Source organism: Amblyomma americanum, chromosome 1 (genome assembly GCF_052857255.1).
Source record: "Amblyomma americanum isolate KBUSLIRL-KWMA chromosome 1, ASM5285725v1, whole genome shotgun sequence".
Lineage (NCBI taxonomy): Eukaryota > Metazoa > Arthropoda > Arachnida > Ixodida > Ixodidae > Amblyomma > Amblyomma americanum.
Window position 1 is genome coordinate 431367628 of NC_135497.1, and position 18983 is coordinate 431386610.

The window sequence follows — 18983 nt, forward strand, 5'->3', positions numbered from 1 at the left end:
TCATCTACTATTTCACACTAGGGCATTAACTGTGACATCACGAAAACTGGTTGCTGCCATTGACTGGTGGGGGCCTCCTTTTAGGGGCATTTGCCACTGTATCCAGCTGTAATTATATAAACACCATCAAACAAGTCATATGACAAACAGCAAGGCGCAAGAGCAAAAGTGGCATGTGTGAACGCCATATCAAGAGGTTAGCCTGCTGAGCAGTGCTGTACTCTTAATACACGAGATCGAAGTAGTTGCAAATTTTCCTCTGCATTTACTGTGCAGCAGGTGTAGTGCATTCTTTCACCTGACATGATAAAAACACCTTGTGCCATGCACTCTTTGGCCAGAGATGCCCTTGCAAAACAAAAATAATCATCACTATATTTCACCTGAAATGTTTCTTACACCATGGTCCAGGCAGTGCTCGTTATAATCCTGATTCCTGAACATTTGCAGGTTGTTACTGCAATTGGTAGGACTGCTGTCTGTGTATGAAGGGTCATGTTGCAAGGAAGACTGGGTCCACTGTACCTAATTGAAGGCAGCCTAATGTGTGACAGGTACTGCGACATCCTAGGTTACATACTGATGCCATATTTTTTAGAACCGCCGCGGTGGTCCAGTGGTTATGACGCTCGGCTGCTGACCCGAAAGACCGGGTTCAATCCCGGCCGCAGTGGTCACATTTCGATGGAGGCGAAATGCTAGAGGCCCGTGTACTGTACGATGTCAGTGTACGTTAGACAACCTCGGGTGGTTGAAATTCCCGGAGCTCTTCACTACGATGTCCCTCATAGCCTGAATCGCCTTGGGATTTTAAACCACCATAAACCAAACCAAACCATACGTTTTAGGTGGTCCGTTCCCTAATGGAAACTTTAATTTCCATCAAAACCAATTTCTAGTGCATACTGCAAGACGGGTACAGGGTTTGCTAGAAGATTGTGATGTACCCCAGTTTCAGTGGGTTCCTAAGGGTGCAAACTTGAATATATTTAAATCTCTCTGGGGCTGAATGAAGTACAAAAGTCGGTGCAACACAGTGCAGCTTGCGACAACTTGCGGAACACTCTTCAGGCAGCCTGGCGTGACATTAGATTTCTAATGAGTTGCGTGGAAGCTCATTATGTGTCTCTTCCGTTGAGAATGCATCAGGTCATCAGTGCCCATGGAAGCATGACACACTGTTGAGCTACTCCAGATTCATTATTTTTTTATTTTTTGTTTCCAAAATGAAGGCCCTCATTATGCTTCATTGCTTTTCGTTTCCTCAGGGTCAGTAAAAAAAGTTGAGTAGCATTTGCCATCACTAAATCAATTGTAGTTCTTATGGACTGCACACTTCGGTCGCGCTGTTTGGTAATTCGTAGCTATGTCTACGACCTCAGCACGAAAGCATACCTACAAAAAAGTGAATGCGCCAGTGCCTGGGAGGAATGGCACCTTCAAGTTGTGAAGAGCAGATTATGCAGAGGGAGGCAGCTTATTGTCAGATTTTCCACTCGTTTTCAGGCATACCACTTGTCGACACCACCGTGCTTTCAAGTGCTGCGGCTACCTAGTCATGCTTTGCCAAGTCATATTGAGCGGGATAGTACTAAACATGCAAGCGGATGTGTGCGCTAGACAGCTGCTTGCGGCTTTTGTCATTACGTACTGTCATTAGTGTGTGGTTGCTGAGGGGTGCTGTAGTTGCAGAACATGACATGCCATTTTTCTTTAATGCATTTTACCAATTCTGACTATTTCTTTAAGCACTATGGTGGAAGAAATTTTTTCTGGTTTGTCTTAAGTCATTTTTGCTGGTAATTAAACGTGCTCATTTTTAATCAAGTGGATTTGATGCAGCTTGCGACTATGCAGCTTGTACATAGTGCTTTTGGGCACCAAATATAAGAGCACATATTCTAAGTAGCATTGGCCCTTATCAAGCATTCGCACAAAAAAGGTAAACTTAGTATCTTCCGTTTTACCTGTATCTATTGTGGCTGACCAGGGAACTTTACACCTTCTAAGTAGTTAAAGGGAAACCTTTGTTCTTTTTTGGGGAGGGGATGATGAAGCTATGTGGCATGTAAATTGCCATATGGCTAGGGCAGTTGCATCATTATTGTGGTGCAGGCCCAGAAGCATGTAACCTTAAAAGGGCCAAGAAGTACCTCTCTGCACTCTTTCTCTCATTAGTTTCACTGAAATCGCCTTGTCTTTTTAACCATATTCCTTCTAAACATATATAAAGCTGCTATTGGTTGGTCTGCTTATGTAAAAACGGCATTCTTGAGTGCATTGTCAAAAAAAACAACTCACTTGATTGGCTGAGCTTTTAGAGCATGGCACATGAAGCACAGGGTTGTGCACGTGTGTACAAGGGCTCCACCCAGGCTGCATGTTGGAGATGTGCGTAGCAACATGTTATAAAGGCTGAGAGGAGAGGAAGACCTTGTGTAAAAAGAAACTCCCGTCTCTGATACAGGCATGTAGCAGGGCTGGAGGACCTAGGGAGTTTGCCCTTTCCCACACACACAGATGCACTGAAATCATGCTCGCCCCCCAACCTTTTTGGCAGTGCTTTTGTTGGGAATGTACTGCCCAGTGCCACCCCCCCATGAAAAGAAAATACTAGCTATGTGCCAGGTCTGATGAAACTGTTTCAGTGCCCTTTTAAATCCTGTTGGCCACCAGCGCATGTTGCCTGCTGTAGTTGTAATATATATATAATAGCTTCTTTTAAATCTAGCGATAATGCTACAACTCTGAACTTTAAAACTTTTGGGGCACGAATAACAGCTGAAAAATCACACAGGGACAAAACTGTTTAACGATAACAAAAACATTGGTTATATTCAAGAGGCATTACACACGTCTTCTTCCGACGACTGTTCTTTTCGCACTGGCCCCGTCCACGCGCTTTTTCACCCTCAATCCACGAGGCACTCTTTCTCCCTCACCTGCACGTGCACATGGTTTGGTGGTCGCGTCCCCACCCCCACACTTGCGCCGTGTTTGACATCTGGAGTTCATTCGGGAAGGAGACCGCTTGCGGGCGTGTAGCTGAAGCGCCGTCTGTAGCCGACCGCTCGGCTCTCCCCTATGTCGCTGCCAATTAAAGGCGCCGGGTTGTTGGTGGTCTTTTGTCTGCTCTCTTCGGGGCGCCGCCGTTGGGTGTCTCCAAGGGCGTCCAGGTTTCTGTTGCCATCTGTTTCTGCTTTGTAGCACTTTACCCAAGCTTGGCGCTTTTTTCCTGGGAACTGCTGTTTCTGCTTCTTTGTTTCCTTGTTTCTTTACATCCTCCCCCCCAAAGTGAGTATAAACTCATTTTATGTTCGGTTCTAATGGATGGAGGAGCTGTACCGGTCGTCTTATGATGACCCCGGACGGCATCTTGACGGTGTATGATCTGATATGTCCATCTCGCTCCTTAAAGACCTCCACAACGCGAGCAGTCTGCCACATATGCCTCAGCACATTTTCTTTGTGCATGATCACCAAGTCGTCCACGGCTATGACACTCGCAGGGCTTGAAGAGGAGAAGTGGGCTGACCGTAACTGAAGGATGTACTCTTTCAACCATCGCTTCCAAAATGAATTTATGATAGTTTGCCAGTATTTCCAGCTTCGACCTATGTCTGTTGCAGTGGCCGAAGGAATGGACGCTGTCCTCGCTTCGGGCAAAGCGATCAGCCGTTTGCCCGTGATGAGATGGGAAGGCGTCAGGACCGATGGTTCCCTTGGGTCTGCGGAGGCGTATGCCTGTGGCCAGGAATTAATCGTTGCCTCTACGTCTGTCACCACTGTGGCTAGCTCCTCGAATGAGAGACATTGATGTCCGAGGATTTTCCGCAGCGTTTCTTTGACTGTCTTCACTATTCGTTCCCACCAGCCTCCCCACCATGCTGCTTTTTCTACGATGAACTTCCAAGATAGCTGCTGGGAAGTGATGTAATCTTGGGTTTCACGGCTGCGAAGAATATTCCACAGCATCTGCAGGTCTTTGGAAGCCTTCTTAAACTTCAGAGCGTTGTCGCTGTATATAGTCGAAGGCAGTCCCCGGCGTGCGATGAAGCGTCGTAAAGCCAACAAAAAACATTCAGTTGTTAAATTAGAGACTAGCTCCAGGTGAATTGCTCTTGTTGTTGTGCAGGTGAATAGGGCATTGTAACTTTTGGAGCTGCCATCCTTCCTTCTTGTGTACAATGGGCCGGCAAAATCAATGCCCACAACTTCAAAAGCCTGATTGCCGCTCACTCTGTCGCAAGGAAGAGGTGCCGTGGGTGCTGTTGCCGCCTTAAGTCATTGTCGGTAGCACACAGGGCAGGACGCTATGATTTTCTTTAGTTGTTGCCGGGCGCTAGGAATCCAGAACTACTCGCGAAGTTCTGTCATGCTTGACTGCACCCCCCCCCCCCCCCCGTGTAAGGTGTGGCGGTGCGCTGCATTCATCACTAGGCTTGCAACAGTGTTATCCTTCGGGAGGAGAATAGGGTGCTTCACTTCTTCTGGCAGCGTTGCAAATTGCAGTCTTCCTGTGACCCGGAGCAACCCCTCGGTATCTGGAAAGAGTTGAAGCTGAGCAGCTTGCGAGTTAGGTAGCGTTTCTCCACGGGATAGCGTCATAATTTCATGCTCGAAGCCTTCTCTTTGGGCACATCTAATCCAGAAGTTGCGTGCCATGTCAATCTCCTCTGAGGTAAGGAACCCCTCAGCAACAGCACTTCTTCTCTGGCAGTTGTTTACAAATCTTCTTATCCAGGCTGTCACTCTCAACGAGCGAGTAAGGCTGCTATAATTTTCTGCTCGCAGCAATGGAGTATTGGCCTCAGAGACGAAAAGTTCATTTGTTTGTCTCTTTCTTTCTTCTGCGACGACCTCAGGGCTGCACGGCAGAGCAGACTGAATCTTAGGCCACGAAGTTGCGCTATTTTGCAGCCATACTGGGCCATGCCACCAAATTTTGCTGTTGCGGCGGCTCTCTGCTTTCATACCTCTCGTGAGGCAGTCTGCTGGATTATGGGATCCAGGGCAATGCCGCCAACTCTCCGGGTTGCTTGCGCTCTGTATTTCTGTTACTCTGTTTTGAATGAACGGTTTCCAGTTTTTTGCTGTGCTTCGGATCCAGTGGAGCATAATCATTGAGTCAGTCCAAAAGGAAACATTCATTTGGTGATTGATTGCGCCCCGCAGGGATGTGGCCATACGTGTTCCAATTACCGCAGCCATTAGCTCCAATCGAGGCAGCGACAAGGCTTTTAGGAGCGCCACGCGTGACTTGGCAAGGATGAGATTGACGCTCACCGTTCCGTTGTGTCTTCTCCGATCCGGAGGTAGGCGCAGCATCCGCAGGCAGTCGGACTTGCGTCGCAGAAAATGTGGAGCTGCCAGGAAAGTTGGTCGTTGGGCGCAATGCAACGCGGAAAGCAAAGCTGTCTCAAACTGGCGAGGTCCGAATACCAGCTCGTCCATTCCGCTTCCAGGTCACTCGGTAACTGTTCATCCCACTCGATACCTCTCTTCCACATTCTTTGAAATAATATCTTTGCTCTGATGACAAATGGAGAAACAAGGCCTAAACGATCGAACACACTGGCCGACGCTTGCAACACCCCTCGTTTAGTGTTCTTCTCGGTGCTTATGGTGTTTAGCATGCTGGCCAGCGATATACCCATGCGGTAAGTCGCGGGAGTCTAGTGAAGACCGAGAACCTTTTGTGTCTCTTCTGATGCGCCGCAGTCTTCGTTGCGCAGGGCTTTTCGCACTGTGGTTGAATTCGATATCCACTTTCGTAGGCGCATTCCGGCATTCCTCACTATCTCTGCTGCCTCCGTCGCTATCTTTAAGGCTTCGTGGTCTGATTTCGCCCCTGTAACCAAGTCGTCCACGTAGAAGGAGTCCTTCAGGATTCCCACTGTTTCTTTCAGTGTGCCCTTCTGCTTATCGAAATGGTGGAGAACTGTGATTGTGAGAAGGTAGGGGCTTGCCGTAGTGCCAAATGGTGCCCTATACATTCTCCATTCTTCTGCGCTAGGCAAAGGTTCCTGAGCGACAGGTGTGCTTCTATACCAAAGAAATCTCAATGCATCTCTGTCCTCAGGCCAGACGCCGATTTGTAAAAAGGCCTTCTCTATATCGGCAACGAGGGCTACTTCGTGCAGGCGGAATCGCACTAGAGTGCGCACCAAGTCAGCAATCAGCTTCGGTCCCTTTTCCAGGTCTCCATTCAGTGACTCCTTGCTGGGTGCGTGCGATGAGGCGTCGAACACCACGCGCAATCTTGTAGTTGTCGACTCTCTTCTGAAAACTGGCTGATGCAGCACGTAGTATACATAGGGAGTTTTCGCTCCCTTGGGAACTCTTTCTGCATGCCCAGCTTCCGTGTAACTTCTAATAGCAGAGTCGTACTGTTCCAAAAGTTCTTTGTTCCGCCCAAGTCGCCTCGTCAGGCTGTTTAGCCATTGCACCGCCATGTGTCTGTTGTCCCTGAGTTCTTGCGATGGGTCTTTCCATGGCAGTGCAACTTCATAACACTGACCTTTCTTTTCCAATTGTATTTTGTCTAGTGGTCATGCGTTCGGCGTCTCTGGGGAATTTTTTATGCCAATGGCGTCTAACTCCCAGAAGTTCTGCAGCGTAGTGTGGACTTATTCAGCCGTCTCCAAACCTTTTCGTAATATGCAAACATTGTTTGCTAATATGCGGTTGGAGGTCACAGTGAACGGCCCCTGGATGGTCCAATCAAGCCTGGTGTTAATGGCTGCCAACCCTTCGCGTTCGTCGTTTCGGTGCACTTCACCAGTTTGGAATTTCCAGAGGTTATCGGCGCCAATTAATAATACAATGCCTGGGACAGATGCCATGCCAGGATAGAAACATTTGTCTGCTATTAATGCTCCTCCGATTTCCATCTTTTGCACAAAACTGTGATCTGCGGGCACTTGCTGGACATCCTTGCATATAAAGGGGACCTCAACAGCCTCTACAGTGGTTTCTTGGCCGCTATACTGGCTCCGAAGGCGAAGTTCGAAGAGCCGGAATCTCTGCAACTGCGCGGCAGGCTTCCCAAAGGTGTTCAGATGGAATTCGCTCTCTCCCAACGTCTTCAAATCAAGTGTTTTTGAGATGTCTTCTCGAATGAATGTTTTCTGGCTTCCACCGCCCATTACGCCCCGGATGTAGCCGTATTTAGTGTCCCCCACAGCAAAGGCACGGAAAGTCTACAGCGCTGTCTCTTGAGTCTCTTTTCTGTTAGCGGCTGCATGCACGTTCGTGGCAGTGACCTCCGTTGGTGCATCGGTTTTGTCTATTGTCCAATTTGGATTGCATATTGAGGTGGCATGTCTGCTTTCGCAGTGCTCGCAGCTTATTTTTCTCCTGCAATCTTTAGATCTGTGCCCCCACTTCGTGCACCGAAAGCACCTTTTTGCCTTGGCTAACTTCTGTCTTTTCTTTGTTTGTCAGCGCAGCTGTGCAAAACTCTGTGCCGTGCTTGCTTGAATCACAGAAGGCACATTTCTCAGTCTTTTCTGGTTGCGTAGAAAGCACAGCGGCACTGGCAGTATACTGATTCGGGCGTTTTCCTAAGTGGTTCATGTGATATGGCTTGTCCTCTGCCACAATGACAGGATCTTGTTTGCACCGCTCTCAGCACTCGATCTCCACTAGCAGAAACTGTAATATCTCATTTAACCTGCCGTCAGATCTGTCTGCTGTCTGCGTAGAGGCAGACTGCTGTACTGGCGAGGCGGGGCTGCTATCGGCTGACGACCACACACCTGTCTTTGTAGCCCGGCTTGTCAGTCGATGAAACTCTACTACCATGTCTCGCGGCAGCGCTGTTAGTACGATGTCGCAAAGCATTGCAGAGTAAGCATGCGTGGTCACTCCCAGTCCCGTGAGTCCGCAAATGTGTGCTTGCACATGGTCGTAAAGCCGGCAGAGTCCCATCACATCACCTGAAGACGATACAGACGGCAGCATCCTTAACGTGTCAATTTGTTCCCGCTCTATTCGTCCCTTGTCGTCGAAACGGCGCTGCAGTATCTGTACTGCGTCATCATAGCAGGCCTCTGTTGCCTGCAATCCTCTTATTGCCGACGAGGCGGGCCCGGTTAGGAGGCTCTTTAAGTAATGTAACTTCTCCAGCTTTGACAAGCTCCGATTTTCATGCACCGTCTCGCTGAAGCATTCCCAAAAAGTCTGCCAATTGGCAAGCTCACCGTTGAATGATTCTAGATGCAGCTTCGGGAGCTTTATGCCACTGTGCCTAGGTGTCGGCAGCGACGCTTGCGTCGATTCGGCGCTGTGTACTGCAGGCGTTGTCGGTTGTGAAGCTGCTATCCGAGCCTTGAGTAGACCGATTGTGTTCAAGGCCCGGTCATCGTATTCGATGGCCTCGGTGAATTCGGTCTCGAAAACTTCCTCTGGTATATGGTCCTCCAAGTCGTCGTTTAACTTCCGCAGTTCATCGTTGCTTACTTGTAGTCTGTGCAGCAGAGCTGTCAGTTGATGAATGTCGGCTGTCTGCAGCAGCTGTGGCCTCGTTGATTATGATGGTGTTCTGCCCTCGTCGACTTCTCCTCTTGGCCTTGAGCTTTTCCATGTTGTCGTTTCTTCAGCTCAGTCTTTGGAGTCCCTCGTGGTCCTTCGGTTTTCACCGCTGTCTCCTCATCCCGGGTTTCGGCACCATGTAATGTATATGTAGTAGCTTCTTTTAAATCTAGCGATAATGCTACAACTCTGAACTTTAAAACTTCTGGGGTTCGAATAACAGCAGAAAAATCACACAGGGACAAAGCTGTTTAACGATAACAAAACATTGGCTATATTCAAGAGGCATTACACACGTCTTCTTCCGACGACTGTTCTTTTCGCACTGGCCCCGTCCACACGCTTTTTCACCCTCAATGACCATGAAGCAGTTTTTCTTTCTCACTGGCACGTGCACATGGTTTGGTGGTCGCGTCCCCACCCCACACTTGCGCCGTGTTTGACATCTGGAGTTCATTCGGGAAGGAGACCGCTTGCGGGCGTGTAGCTGAAGCGCCGTCCGTAGCCGACCGCACGGCTCTCCCCTATATCGCTGCCAATTAAAGGCGCCGGGCTGTTGATGGTCTTTTGTCCGCTCTCTTTGGGGCGCCGCCGTTCGGGTGTCTCCAAGGGCGCCCAGGTTTCTGTTGCCGTCTGTTTCTGCTTTGTAGCGCTTTACCCAAGCTTGGCGCTTCTTTCCGGGGAACTGCTGTTTCTGCTTCTTTGTTTCCTTGTTTCTTTACAGTTGTTGCATAATGTTGTGGTGATTTTATGTTGGTTGAAGCTAATCTGACTCATTGCTGGGCTGGTTTAAAAATCTGCACCAATTATCAGAACACACTGAAAATACTGGCTGATTGATAATCATCACAACTTTGAAAGGTGGAATAATTATTTATGTGAATGTTGTCTGTTGCAGCTTGCAACAGTTACTGTGCAGTCCTCTCCTGAGCAGGAAGACTCTCGCATGGATGAAGAACTCCAGGGTGAGTTCTTTTGGCAAAGCAATGCAAGAGGAATTCTCGCCTAGTCTATTTCACCGTTACTGCATTGCAAACGTCCTTAATGAAACAATGGTGTCCAGTTGTTCAGACTGCTTTCGTTGTACCGTAATAAAATTGGGGAGTATGGTTTCTGTCGCTTTGAAACCAGCTACAAGTGGCTTGAACGGAATTTCACCCTGCTCTATTCCTTGGAAGCGAAAATGTATGCTTTCTTTCATAACTGATATTGTGAAGATGTTGTGAATTGTGCCATCCACCAGTCAACATCACTCTGCAGGCCTGTTACTTGCTGAAAATGTTTGCATTTTTTTGGTGTTAAGGGGCCCTGGAAGGAAGTCAGTAATAAAAGCATGCACCTGGTTCACATTGTGCCGGATTGCGGCCCACACTGTTAGTCGTGGTGTGTATGCCTGGGCAAAGAAGCAATATACAGTGAGCCAGTGGGCAGAACTAAACTATGGCACATACAAGGCTTGAGGGTTTCTTTCTGTCCTTTGATAATTTTGGGCTGAGGAAGCATTGTCTCCCTGTTCTTGAGTATATACTGCATGCTGTGTTTCCATTGTGTGCATGCATTTAGGGGGGAAGCTGCAAGGGATGATCTGAGATTTGTCACATAGTGCATATTTCTTCGCAAAAGTGCAAATAAAAGCTTTTATCTGTCACATACTTTTAAAGGGTGCCCATCTGTATGGTGTGCTGTAGCCAAGCTTAAAGCCTTCTGAGCACTTTGAATGATTTTGGGATAAAGACTTTTTTTTTTGTCTGCGTAGTGGTGTGATTGGTGTTCACATTCTGGTAGATAGATTCTGGTAGGTAGATTCTGGTTCACATTCTGTGGCGAAAATATGGTTTGTGACACTGGTCTAGTACTACCAAGGTGCAAGTGAAATAAATACATTCCGGCACTGTTCAGGTTATGTCTCCTAAACTTCTCATGAGCTTAGCACTAACTGCTCTGCTGATCGTTGCAGCTCTGGGACTGTGGGAAGAAGACATGACAGACGAGCAGAAGGTGGAGTTGTTGGTGAGTAATGACAAACTAACGTTAGCTATTTAGGTTTTGTAACTTTCCGTTAATCCTCTCTTGCATTACTTGGCCTTTGGAGTAGTTGTAACGTTTGACAGTGTAATTTAACCTTTTTACTCATTCAAGTGTACAAAAATGACTTTTAGTACTGTAAATTTGTCTGCAAAGCCATTATTTGTATGCTAGTGAGGCTCAGTTAACACTTTCGGAGATGGTATATGTTGCAAGCTGAATAATGCTTGACTGGATTTTAAAAATTTATTATTCAAGTATTATTTATTATTCTTTCTAAGTACAGGCATGCAGTACTTTGAAAATGTTGTAAACACCTGCAAAGCTTCTTTTACCATGTTGATATACTTTACACATTCAACATTTGTTTCCTGCAGGGTGTTCAAGTCTTGCTCATGTTAAAGCGGCTCTTAAGCACCTTCTGAGAAGAGTACATAAACTCTCTCAGTCGCTGCATTGTGTTGTTATGTACGCCTGGGCCAATTAATAAACTTCTACATGCAGCAGAGAACCCACAATGACATGCGAAAGTTGGCGAGCCCTTTCCGGTGACTTCTTCATGCTTGTTCCCTCTGTTTCATGCTCCTGTGTATGCCAGTTAAGATATGGCTATTAGTTGGATTCTTTCAGGTGTCACATAGCTACCATGGCCGCGGCTACTCAGCTTCGTCACTCCTGTGGGTCAGGAAGCCCCCTTCTTGACTGCCGCGCATGCTAGAAAAAGGGAACAAGTTTCTTCTTGTGGGAGGGGATCCTTGTGATGTAGTCTGGTGCTTGCGCTGTACTGAGGGGACTGCTAAGGCTGCTAGCTGCTAACCTTGAATGGTTCGCACTTTTGTATGTGTGTCCAAGACGATTTATGTAGCTTTCAGCCATTGCTCTCTCATGGAGTCCAGGTTTGTTTTATGCACATTGTTCTGACCTCTCAAGATTGCATTGAAAATTGGTGCACACTCCACACACTTGTCTAGAGCGCTTAGACGTTGCACTTGTTTGTACATTTATGACAATCACTGTTGCCCAACAGGCTCGATATAGCTTCTAAAGATGTGCGGTGTTCAACACTGTCCATGGGAATGTGCACGCGCAACAAGGTAAGGTTTCAAGCTCTAGGCCATTCATAAAGGACACAAGTGTACTCAATGCACCATTCAAGTGCTGTAGACAGGTTGACCGTACATAGCATTGGTAGTTTTTTTTCACTCACTCGGGGTTTGCTAGTTTTAATGCAGTAGAGATAAGGAGCCTGTGTTGCAGGTGTGAAGGGCCGCATACGGGAGGCCCCGGCATTGCTGAAAAGAACTAACCCGGTGACCAGTGCCCAAGACATTTTCCCTGCCTTCAAATTTATCGACCCAGACATGTCAGCGAAGACGGCGGCAGGCGATGCAGAAGACAGATGTGCAAAGACCGCCAGACGGCTAAAGAGGAGAGGCTGCGCGCGGTGCCCTACGCAACCGCAGTCTTCCCTGCGGTTTGCGCCGTGCTTCCCCCCCCCCTCCGGCGCGCGAAGACGGGTTCGTTTGTGCATTTGTGTGTGCAGGCCGACAGGCGACCTTACTAGCAGCGGACACGACGGGCTGCGTAATGGCTCGAGGTGGCGGAGGAGGTCGGCGGCTGGCACCAGACGGACTGACTGCAGAGAAGCGTCGCCCTCCTAGGGACACCTGATCCCCTTCGACCCATCCCCAACGGCGCCATCGGCCTTACCGTCGTAACAGCCGCGGATTCCTAGAAGTTTGGCGGGTGCCTTTGATCGGCTGTGTGAGCAGCGACGACGAAAAACCGTTGGGCGAAGATCACCCAGAGAGAGAGAGAGAAAGGGATTCTCCGGAGAGACGCGGCGGGGACGGGAGACAAAGGAAAGAAGTCGAGCAGAGACGGGCGAGGCGAACGGACGCAAGATATCGTGCTGGTCTATAGTCAGCGAAGCCGGACCTCAGCGTCCGTAGCAAACTGACCGCCAGCCGAAACGCCCAAGAGTCCTATGGCCTCGACCCGTCACAGCACCGCCAGCCGAAACGCCCAAGAGTCCTATGGCCTCGACCCGTCACAGCACCGCCAGCCGAGAGATGCCGGGAAGAGAGGCAGACCCCGGGAAAGCCGAAGCAGCGCGGCCCGCCGACGCGAGACGATTGGAGTGGAGCCCCGATCTGCCGGACCTACAACCAGAGGCTCATGAAACCCAGCGGTGAGCGGACCACCAGTTTCGCCTTCAGGCAGAGAAGAATAAATAGTTTTGCCGGGTTACCGCCTTGTTGGCTCATTTCTCCTCGCTTCAGCAGGACCCGTAGATTCTGTGACTGACCCCCGACAGGTGGGAACGTCACAAGTGGTGGCAGCGGTGGGATTTTGCTGAAGTTGTGGTGCGAGACCATTCACCCTCGTACCCGAGGAGAAAGGGGCCAACATGTCGCTGCAGGAATCACCGAGTCTTCACGAAGGAGTGATAGGAGCAAATCAGATGCTGTTGGGAGCTGTGATTCCATCGTTCACGGGGGGCGACAACGGTCCCAAATTAAGGGATTTTCTCCAAATTTTAGAGCAGGTTGGTAATCTGGGCGGATGGCAGGAGAAACAATCGGGATGGCGCGGTGTAAGATGGTCGGGGCGGCTCTAGACTTTGCGTGGTTGGATGAGGAGGTGGCCGGCGTGACTTCGTATAGATCGTTTAAAGCGCTCGCGCTGAAACGATTTGATACTGAGCCGGCGTACAGGAAGTTTGAGAAGTTTCTGAGCGCAAGGCAGAACGCTGGTGAGAATGTGCGCTCGTTCGCGAGCCGACTGCGTAAGCTCGGGGTGGAGGCCTTCGGGGACGTTGATGGCGATGAGGCGTCGAAAAGTGAAGTGAGACGCGAAATCCTTAAGGAACAGCTGACCTCTATTTTCCTGAATGGGCTCCGCGATCCGGTGAGGAGATTTTCTCTGTCACATGATCCCAAGACATTCGAAGAGGCGGTGGAGGTAGCGTCTAGAGAAGAGCTGTTAGAGGAAGCGACCCGCACGAACACCGCTATTGTCCGACATGTAGAAAGCGGGGAAGAGATGAGTGAGCTTAGTGAACGTCTAGATCGGCTGGAGAAGCTGCACGTAAAGCGCATTCGGATACGTGAAGAGCCTCCATCTAGGCAGACGGGAAAATTCAATCGACGCGTCGAATCAGGCGTGTGCTTTTCGTGCGGCAGGTCCGGGCATACCTCACGTTGTTGTCGTATGCGTCGGGTATCGAGCGGGCGCATTCCAGATCACACGGCCTGTTATGGGCGGCGTACGGAAGAAGGCGAGGGCAGCCGTGAAGCTGTTGAGGAAAGAAATAGAACCTCTACTGACGGCCATCATGAGCGAGGGCGTTCAGAAGCGGTAGTGAGCCTATGCGCGGGCAAAGCAGAACGGCTGAGCGAGGCAAGGGAGAGCAATCGCCATGCAGATGCGCTTAGCAGCGCGGCGGACACCAGAGTAATCGATGTTCCCCCTGCGAGTGAGCGAACCCGCCTGTACAAGGAGCAAAGGAAAGATCCGTCTGTCCTAAAATTGATAAACGTGTGCAACAGCTCAGAAGGGAAAGAGTCGGGTTTTTATCATTTGGACTCTTGTGGTGTACTCCGTTACAGAGACAAAGTGCACGGGGCCGCAGACAGAGCTGTTGTCCATTTGCAAATGAGAAGGGAAGTTGTGAGGTTATGCCATGATATGGAAGGCGGAGGACATTTAGGCTTTCAAAAGACCCGTCGGGCAATTAGCAAAGGCTATTTCTGGCATGGACTGAGACAGGATGTGGCAGAACACTGTAGAAGCTGCCAGTGGGGAAAGACACCGAGGGTGAAAGAATTGCAAGGACCACCTCCTGATCTGACGTAACATTTTCGTGGGCAGCATGACGTTAGGGGGGTCTGTGAGTTGCTGCGACCATTGAACAATGAGAATGACTGACTGGCTACACATTCTCGTCTTAGTAGCTAAATTTTGTCTCTGAGCTGTCATGCGTGAATGACTGGTGATTTACAAAAAGAGCGGACCTGGATTTGTTGTTTTGTTTGGTCATATTAATTTGATCTGCCTGATGGAGTTACTGGCCCGTTCATAACGTGGTGCTATGAAAGATGGAGTTGAGAACTCTGTTACGAACAGTGTGCTGTGAGAGTGACGTGAATGTAAAATTTTCGTAGAAAATTTCTTTGTAAGAAGAGGGGGTTGTGAAGGGCCGCATACGGGAGGCCCCGGCATTGCTGAAAAGAAATAACCCGGCGACCAGTGCCCAAGACATTTTCCCTGCCTTCAAATTTATCGACCCAGACATGTCAGCGAAGACGGCGGCAGGCGATGCAGAAGACAGATGTGCAAAGACCGCCAGACGGCTAAAGAGGAGAGGCTGCGCGTGGTGCCCTACGCAACCGCAGTCTTCCCTGCGGTTTGCGCCGTGCTTCCCCCCCCCCCCCCCTCCTGCGCGCGAAGACGGGTTCGTTTGTGCGTTTGTGTGTGCAGGCCGACAGGCGACCTTACTAGCAGCGGACACGACGGGCTGCGTAATGGCTCGAGGTGGCGGAGGAGGTCGGCGGCTGGCACCAGACGGACTGACTGCAGAGAAGCGTCGCCCTCCTAGGGACACCTGATCCCCTTCGACCCATCCCCAACGGCGCCATCGGCCTTCCCGTCGTAACAGCCGCGGATTCCTAGAAGTTTGGCGGGTGCCTTTGATCGGCTGTGTGAGCAGCAACGACGAAAAACCGTTGGGCGAAGATCACCCAGAGAGAGAGAGAGAGAAAGGGATTCTCCGGAGAGACGCGGCGGGGACAGGGAGACAAAGGAAAGAAGTCGAGCAGAGACGGGCGAGGCGAACGGACGCAAGATATCGTGCTGGTCTATAGTCAGCGAAGCCGGACCTCAGCGTCCGTAGCAAACTGACCGCCAGCCGAAACGCCCAAGAGTCCTATGGCCTCGACCCGTCACAGCACCACCAGCCGAAACGCCCAAGAGTCCTATGGCCTCGACCCGTCACAGCACCGCCAGCCGAGAGATGCCGGGAAGAGAGGCAGACCCCGGGAGAGCCGAAGCAGCCGCGGCCCGCCGACGCGAGACGATTGGAGTGGAGCCCCGATCTGCCGGACCTACAACCAGAGGCTCATGAAACCCAGCGGTGAGCGGACCACCAGTTTCGCCTTCAGGCAGAGAAGAATAAATAGTTTTGCCGGGTTACCGCCTTGTTGGCTCATTTCTCCTCGCTTCAGCAGGACCCGTAGATTCTGTGACTGACCCCCGACAGGTGGGAACGTCACACAGGAGAGCCGGCAGCAATGGTAGCAACGGCATCTGCATTGCTGGCTGAAAAATAAATGAAAAAATCCCCAAAGAAACAACCTAGGTGGGCCACCTATGTTATGTGGCAGGTGGGCCAACTAGGTCACGTGACCTTGTGGCACACCACAACCTGCCCACCGCATTGTGAACAAACTGCCCACCATGGCAGGTGGCAGTAAATTAATGATTGGTTGCGAGAGGTTACTCAGAAAGAGCATCTGGGTCTCACGAGCCGCACCAGTACAGTGGCAGCACCTGCCATCGCCAGGCAGTGGCGCATCACTTTACCGCTGCACCAGGAGTGGTATGGGGACTTCCAGCGATCTATGAATGTAAAGTAAATGTCCAATTTTGAATGTATTGGTTAACTCATTAATGCTATCTCATCACACCCTTAAGGCGGCGCTTAAATGTCCCTTTCAGATTTTTTTGTACATGCCACTGACAGCGCCTATGGCTGTGAATTTTGCATTCATTGCTAATGTGTGTCTAGCACTTGGCACATCAGCTTCCTGAAGTACTGTTGTCCGGTAAGCAGTGATTTTTCTGGTTGGCACTGAATGCATTGCGTTTTTCATCTCCACCGGTGCCACTTCAGTGAAGTAGAAAGTATAGGATGAGCAGGCAGCTGATCACGGTTGCACATTTAATGAGACAGAAAAAAAAATTTCCAAGTGTTTACACTCTTACACTCTGCTCTCTCTGTTTACGCTCTTAACTCTATGAAAGCTGTCACCATGCCCTTGTTATCTTTTCCTAATGCCTGAGGCCTACAGTCAAGTCTAATACCTGCAGACTTTGGGCTACCTAGTGATCGCAGCAAGCACAGTCACATGCCTGGCGCTAGTCATGTGATGACACGTAACAGTTAATCCATCACCGTCACATAACTGGTCATGCAAGGGTTACATGACCGGATGTTGATGGTCTACTGAATTTTCCTAGGAGGGCTACATGTAATAGCTTTTACTATAAAAAGAAAACTTGCCCCACAGAGGTGGTCTGTGCATCAACACAAATTTCATATTTCTTTACCCTATTTCATGGCAGTTTTCTAAGGCAAGACTTTTTGATAGGTACCTTAGAGTACTTCAGTCAAATTGTGTGTGTCCCAAATCAGACTGCAAGAGTCAAGACTTCAAAGTGTGGTGGACACTGATACATTTTTTTTGGGGGGTGGTGCCTGGTTTCTAAAGGGTGTCTATTGGGATGGTCTCATGTAATGCCTAAACATTACAAGAGGTCTGTAAATATACCCTTTATGCAGCTGCTCTGGCCATGAGCATTGTAGATATGTGCTACTGTGGAACTTCATTTATTTTCCAGTGTTGACTCATGTGCGGGTGCATTGTGCACCGAAAAGAGTATTTGGTGCGCGGTGTTCTGCATAACGATGCTGTAAAGTCTTTGAGCAGACAGTTTGTTTGCGATGGGTGGGAGCAGCCTAGAAATGTACGTCCGCATGGAAATCTGGGGCCATCATTACTCTGGGCTATTAGGGCAGCAGCAAAGTAGTTGGGCAGGGGCAGTGAACTTGAAAATGCTTTTAGCAAAAGACATTCAAGATGTTTGCCATAGTTCCATGCTTTGCAACAGGGCATATTTGCTTTCTTTTCAGTAAAGTAATTTGTTAATGACTACAGCAGAAATTTATGTGGGAGTTGTTGATGCAATACTGATCAGCCTGAATTTCCTTCACGAGCTTCGTTTGGTTCGTGCAGGTGCTTGAGTAACATATTTACGTCCTTGCTCGGCACGTGGGACATTGTTTGTTCTTGCAGTGGCTGACATAACAGCCTACCCACTACAGTTAGTGTGGGCTTCATGTTTTGAGTAAATTTCCTCGCTTTGGGCATCTGTGACAATGATGTGTTTTAATTCTAGTTTGGTTAAACATGGTGCCATCTTGCAACAATGTAGATTTACAGCAGTGGGTGTGGTTGAACTTATGCTGCAATGCAGCGCTGGCTATCGAGTAAATCTTGAGCGAAAGCTGCCTAGGCCAGCTAATTTTCCAGTTGGTCAGAGGTGGTGTGGTAACATTTACTGACTAGCATTGAGGCCGGCTGGTTGATTTTGTTACTTCTTTCAGCTATGTGCTTGAACTTAAAGGCATGCAGATGTGAGTGTGTTTGAAGGAGTGACCAGGAAAAAATGCAGCTTTTCTCCTTTTTATTATGTTTATGCTGTGTTGTGTTATGCCATGCAGAGGGTTGTGGCAGCATCCAAGGAGACAGCGCAAAGGGAGGAAGCTGTGAGGAAAAGTCAGTTTGTTCCAGCACAGCCAGCTGTCCTAGCATTGCCGATTGAGGGCCAAGAACACATATATTGGGACCGGAGGGTAATTTTAATTATTTTTCTTTTTCTTTATGTAGTCGTTCACTAATAGTGTTCAATTTAAATTGTTCTCTTTAAGTTAGTGTTAAAGAAGTAAGGATACCTGATTTTGGTTTTGTATTCTTTACAATGATGTTTACAACGTTACTAAACATGGTTTGCTTTGTATAATTTTTACACTCCTCATAAATAATTCCATTTTTTTCTCTTAGTATAGCCAACTCTGTTTGAGATGAACCTTAAGTGACCAGAAAATTTGTTCATCTTATCACAAGTTCATTGTAACAGAAGTGCTGCAAAAAAATATGTGAGCATGCTAGGTGCACCCAAGTGTAAGTTACATGAAAGAAAAAAATGAATATTGCAGCGAGGGGATAATTGCATGTGGAATATATAGTATCAGCAGTGAGGACATGAAACAAAAGTCATGTTATCCTATTTGAAAATAGCATTGGTCTAGTTTTCTTTTTTCGCCATCTCTTTTTTGCTCTCTCTCTTCCACAGCTACCGCTCTTTGTTTTTTTCTTCCTGTCTTGATTGAGCACTCTTAAAGTGCCCCGCTGGGAAGCCATGTGCCGTTCTCTTATTTTTCTACTTCCTCAGTGTAGCTGTTATTAACTCTACGAGCAGGTGCATCATATCTGTCTTCCATGCGATGCCATTATCTGGCAGCCTCTGCGCAACGAAAGCGCTTGATGTGATGCAGTGTTAGTTGAAAATTTGGCTCCCAATTGTTTAAGCCCTAAGTCAGTGAGTGGGTACACTCCGCGCTTATGCGCTTTTAGCCTGCC

The 18983-nt window shown here is 48.8% G+C and overlaps 1 protein-coding gene across 16 annotated transcripts in view; it reads left to right on the forward strand.

Annotated features, from left to right (window-relative positions):
• LOC144115879 (uncharacterized) overlaps positions 1-18983 on the forward strand; it is a 116901-nt gene that overhangs the window by 8478 nt on the left and 89440 nt on the right. For 15 of the 16 annotated variants that reach the window (XM_077650480.1, XM_077650479.1, XM_077650472.1 and 12 more), the window contains exons 2-4: positions 9434-9500; positions 10493-10545; positions 18065-18196. In XM_077650480.1, coding sequence (XP_077506606.1) covers positions 9482-9500; positions 10493-10545; positions 18065-18196 — 204 coding nt within the window. In that variant the 5' untranslated portion in view covers positions 9434-9481. Of the gene's footprint in view, positions 1-450; positions 555-9433; positions 9501-10492; positions 10546-18064; positions 18197-18983 lie in introns of all 16 variants that reach the window. The other variant, XM_077650478.1, reaches the window with a different exon arrangement.